Raw genomic sequence first — 5739 nt, 5'->3', positions numbered from 1 at the left:
GTTAATAATATTGTAATATAAATAAAAGATTTTTGATATCAGAACAGACCACTAGATAATTATCGTACACTTGGTTTAATCATATTTTCAGCCAAATTTATTTTACTCAAATTTTTCAAAAGTCGAAAAGTCATTTTAAAAACTGTTACTTTCAAATTAATTATAATAATTTGATGTTTAAATGAATAACATGTATATAACTATGTAAATTCTTAAATGATTGTTAAATTAGATTTCAAGTTGAAAATTGACTGTTAATGACACTGTCATTCTCAATATTCATTGTAATTTTTATGTAATTGGTTTAACATTTTGTTGAAACTAATAAAAACCAAATATTAAATAATTGTAATTTATTTCATTGTGTAACTACTTAGATAAACTCGGTTTTCATTCAAATACTATTTGTTTATAGTTACATACGAGAGAGATATTATTTACAATTGTTTTTAACAATAGTTTTATTATTTTTCATATTATAACACAAAACAGTAAATACGTGTCTTTTAATAACACCACAACTATTTTGATGAATTTAAATGAAGGCATTTATTAAATATTAATTTTCAATAATTTAATAATAATTATTGGTGTATTTAGTTTCATTGTTTATTACTTCACTTTTATAAAAAAAACAGCCTTAAAAAATAAAAAGTGATATTTTTGAAATGTTTAAACAGTAACATCAAACTGAAACTTTTAATTATAACATTTAAATAAAACGAATATAACAGCTTACAACAATTCTAAGATATAACTTGTGGCTCATGCATACATGCACATAATATATTATAATCAATTTCCCGTATTATAATAGTTGAAATAATTAACTTTTTGAATCTGCCAATAATATGAATTCGGCTTTTTAAAAAAACAAATTACAGACAAACCAATAGATGTTTGATATTCTTTTTGAACTTCTTTCTTTTAAATAAGCTGTTATTTTTCCTCTTCACCTTAAAAAAAGAAGTACAAAAAGAATATTAGACTTTATAAAAAACATAGAATAAATACACCATATAATTTTTGTTAAATAAACTACGTTTTACAAGCGGACTACGTTTTTAGACAGATTTTTTAGAGAATTTTGTTTTTTTATTAATTTATTAGTATTTTTAATTTACATTTATATTTTAAAGAAAAAATAAATTGTTAGTTGCTTTTTTTCTGTGTAGATCAGCCATTTATGTTAAAACTTGTTAATAAATGAAGAGAAAAATTTTAAAACGAATGAAAGGCATTTTTAATAATAAAAAAGTGGTGAAATGATAAAAGAAAATAATATTATAATACTGTGTTTTTGGTAATAAAAAATAAGTGAAGATAAAAAACCATACTTTTGTTGTAATTTAACATTAATGACCAATTGTATCTATATGTATTTTAGAATTATTCAAATTGTGTAAAAAATAGTTAAATTTTAACATAATTATATCTTTTTAATAAGATAAACAAAAAAATGTGATGATAATGAATTGAATTGACCACAAATTATTTGACCAGATGTCTTTTTTAATTTATTCATTCTTTCATTTATATTTTCAAATTATAATTTGTTTCTAATTGCATTATATAAACAAAAAATAATAATTTTAATTCACTTAATGCCACCAACAATCAACGTCGACAACTGTACTGGATGCGGTGCTTGTGTCTCAGCATGTCCTGCTAATGTCCTCGAGCTCCAAAATGATAAGTCATTTGTAGCAAGACCAGACGATTGCATTGAGTGTCATGCATGTGAAGAGGCTTGTGGTTTCGATGCCGTCTCATTCCCTTAAATGATCATTTTCTATTGTTTTTGTTATTTTAATCAATTAAGTTTTGTAAAATTGATAAAAAGTGATATGAAACTTAAATTTTGGTTTTGCATCGATAATCATAACAATTTTAATCATTGATTAAACTAATCACACTTTTTTTACTTTTAAACAAAAAAATATATTCATACTATATTCTGTAGTTTTAATATTATAATTATATAGTTTATTTATTGTATTTTTTGTATTATAAAATAAATTAAATTGAAAATAAATATCTTTTTACTGCCTTAATTATATTATTTATTGAATTAAACATAATATAATATAATACAAAAAACAATTAATTTGAATAATAGTTAATTATTATAATAAATTATTATATTTTATTAACAATTAATTATTAATATAAACATTTTTGAATAATTTTTTTTTGAAAAACAAAATATTTTAAAAAAACAAAAAATGGGAGCTATGGGATTTGAACCCGATACCTTTTTTCTTTTTCAGTTGATAGAAAAATGAAACGTACTACTATTATACTAAACTCCCTTTAAAAAATCTTTATTTTTGAATAGTGTTTATCAAACTTTTATCATTGAATTTTTTATATCAATCATATAAATACTACTTTTACAAGCATGATAATTTTGAACAATTTAAAATATTTGAAATAATTATTTTTGATTTTTATCCACTTTGTAATTACAACAAACGTAATTATATTACTATATTTAATAACATTATATTAAACTTAATTTATTTTATTTACACTAGTTTGAAAAACAAATAAATACAACATATTTTCAACAAAAAATAAATAATTATAGCATGTATTTACTTTTACCAAATTTTTAATTGAATGATTGTTGATGTTTCATTTACGCAATATAAAATAGTGTTTTTATCAATTTTATTTATTAAAATATGTTTTTATTATTTCATGTTTTCTATTTAAAATATCATTCATCAAATGTTTTACAAAATTTAAAAATAATACGCCACAATATTATTTATGGTATTAAATAATATACAAACAATAACAACTTTGAATAAGTTAAATATTCTAATCTAATTATAACACGTTTAATATAGTTTCTAGACTTTTTTGAATGTTATTAATACTTCTCCTTTTGTTTTTATCATCACACCAAGCTTCTTGAATCACAATAAATATATCATCTCTCATATCCATTGGCTTTTCCAAACGTTTACCAGCCACAACGAAATCAACGATGTCCCAACTATATTTGAACTGTTCTTTGTTGAATGGTTCTTTCCACCCAACTACTTCATACATCGTCACTCCAAATGAATATACATCAGCACTCTTCTTATATTTTTCTCTTCTCAGCATTTCAGGCGCCATATAAATAGGTGTTCCAATTCCTTTGGTGAATGTCATGTTCGTCATCAGTAAATTGATATTTCTTGAACTCCCAAAATCTGTCAATTTTGCGTTCACACTATCATTCAAATCAATTGAAACAACTAAGATATTATCTGGCTTGATATCTCTATGTAAGATCCCATTTTCATGTAAATATGCTATTCCTTTTGAAGAGTCTACTAACATTTTAATTCGCATATTAATACATTCTTCTTCGCTCTTTTTATGTTGCATCAAATCCTTTAAACTCCCAAATTGTGCAAATTCGGTGACTAAACATACTTTACTTGGAATAAAAACAGCGCCATAGAAATGGACAATAAAATCACTGCGAAATTTGTTCAACATGTTAACTTCATTAGTAAACTCCTCAATCGAATTATCATCATTTGAAAAATTCTTCATCTTTTTGATTGCAACAATATTTCCTCTGAAAGTTCCTTTGTAAACAACTCCAAAAGAGCCTTCACCAAGTTTCTTATCTTCTTTTAACTCGTCGTAATCAATTCGCGTCGATTTTTCAGTGACACCAATAACTTTGATTGCATTGAACTTTTCGTCGTTTGTTTTCAAGTTTTTGGCAACAATTTGAATGGAACTAATAATTTGACAAGTACACAATGGCGTCAAATACATCGAAAATTCACACGCAAAGCCTTTCTTGAGTGAAATCAACTCGGGCGACACTCGAAGAGTAAATTTGTCGACGTTTGACATTAAAGTGAATTGAATTTTGACAACATTTTCATTCAAATTTCCAACACAGAAAACTTCACGACTTTCTGTGTTGACTGGAATTTCATCATTCTCAGAGTTAAAATCAACTGTTTTTGAGGACACACAAATGCCGCCTTGAAGGGTTTCAAAGTGGATATTCGATTTTTTCATTTCAAAAATTGTTGTGGTCTTCTCAACTTCTTTTTTGTGTAATTTGTCAAGAATCATTTTAGTGATGACTACAATTACTATAAGTAATATAATAAATAGTAAAATAACTATCAACACTATTATAAATATCACCCACCAAACCGCCTTTGTAACACAAGATGATCCATCAATACTTGGAGAGCGCCAAAATGTACATTTGGAGCATTTGGATTCAGATACTTTAACACAGTCTTTGACTAATTCTAATGATGTACACTTTGAATTTACCAAAACGAAATCAGACTCACATATCTGGCATGTTGTTTGTGAAGTACATTGATTACAATTTTCAGAGCAAGGTGCACAATCTTTGTGATATAAATAATAGCCAGAAGTGCATGAAATGCATCCTAAAACAGTGTTAATATCAACACATCCAACTGTACTGTTTTTTAACTTGCAGACTCCTTCATCATAAGTCATGAAATAATCACTTTGACATGTAGTACACTTAATATTATTAGTACATGTGGCACACCCAGTGTTACACACATTACAGCCATTACCACTTCTATAATATCCACTCTTACAGATTGCACACCCGGACCCTGTTAGTAAAGGTTTGTCACACACTTTACTCAATTCGTCACTGGAAATACATGTGTGATCTTGTAAGTATTTATCATTTGTACATGAGATACACTTAGAATTAGATATACACGATGTGCACTCTATTGGACACTCAGCACAGTTGCCACCATCTTCTAAATACATTCCAAAATCACAGGAAATGCAAGTGGATGACATTTGAAAAGAGCAATTTGGTTCAACTTGTGGTGTACACGTGTTAGATACAAGATGATGGTCTTCAATGCATTCATCGCACCCACTTAATCTATCATATGAACAATTTTCTCTTTTCGAAATACAAGCATTCCCATTATATATCGATTCTGAGTTACAAAGACATAAACTGTTTGTTATAGAATTACAAGACGATTCTATTACACACTCTCCATTGGAATATATGGTATTATCAAGACATTTAATACACTTTCCATCCATACACATTTCACAATTGTAAATGTCTGAAGTACAATTATTGCATTTACCATCACTCAAATAGTCTGTAACTGATGTGCAATATATCAGTTTGTTATTTGTGTTGACAAATCCTTTGTTGTTCACACAAGAAAACCCGTCCCAATAATACCCAACATGGCACATCGAACATTTCGTTTGAGTCGAACAATAATCACAATTACGAATGTCACAAACAACACAATTTCCATTTGAAATATAATATCCTTTGTCGCATTTTACACACCTCCCACTGTTGGAAAGTAGACAATTCGAATTCACACAAACTCCATTATTAATAATTAAATTGTTGAAAAAACAATTATAACAATAAGTGCTATTTACACACTTGTTACAATTAATACCACATGAATTGCATGTTTTGGTTATTTCATCATAAAAGTACTTGTCTGTACATTGTCGACATATTCCATTTTCATATAAAACGCAATGATTTAATACACAATTAGTTCCTAATAATGTATATAAACACTTACATAAACCGTTTTGCATTTGTTGTTCTGGGGGACACGTGAGACATTTTATAATGTTCAATTTTGTGATATAACTTACTTTTTATTAATTAGGTGATTTAATTATTTAAATTTAACATGTGATTTATAATTATAATAATTAAGTGTA

At 26.3% G+C, this 5739-nt stretch overlaps 1 protein-coding gene across 1 annotated transcript; it reads right to left on the bottom strand.

The window, feature by feature from the left end:
- Positions 1 to 2835: 2835 nt before the first annotated feature.
- On the bottom strand, positions 2836 to 5667 carry EIN_102700 (protein kinase, putative; the record flags this gene model as incomplete). The annotated part of the gene is made up of 1 exon (XM_004255530.1): positions 2836 to 5667. A coding segment is annotated over one exon (2832 nt), but the record flags the coding sequence as incomplete, so codon positions are not given.
- Positions 5668 to 5739: the final 72 nt, after the last annotated feature.

The sequence above is a fragment of the Entamoeba invadens genome (assembly GCF_000330505.1).
Source record: "Entamoeba invadens IP1 unplaced genomic scaffold scaff_1105074725029, whole genome shotgun sequence".
Taxonomy (NCBI): Eukaryota; Evosea; order Mastigamoebida; family Endamoebidae; genus Entamoeba; species Entamoeba invadens.
The sequence above is the reverse complement of the archived record's forward strand: the minus strand, read 5'-3'. Positions and strand labels throughout refer to the sequence as shown.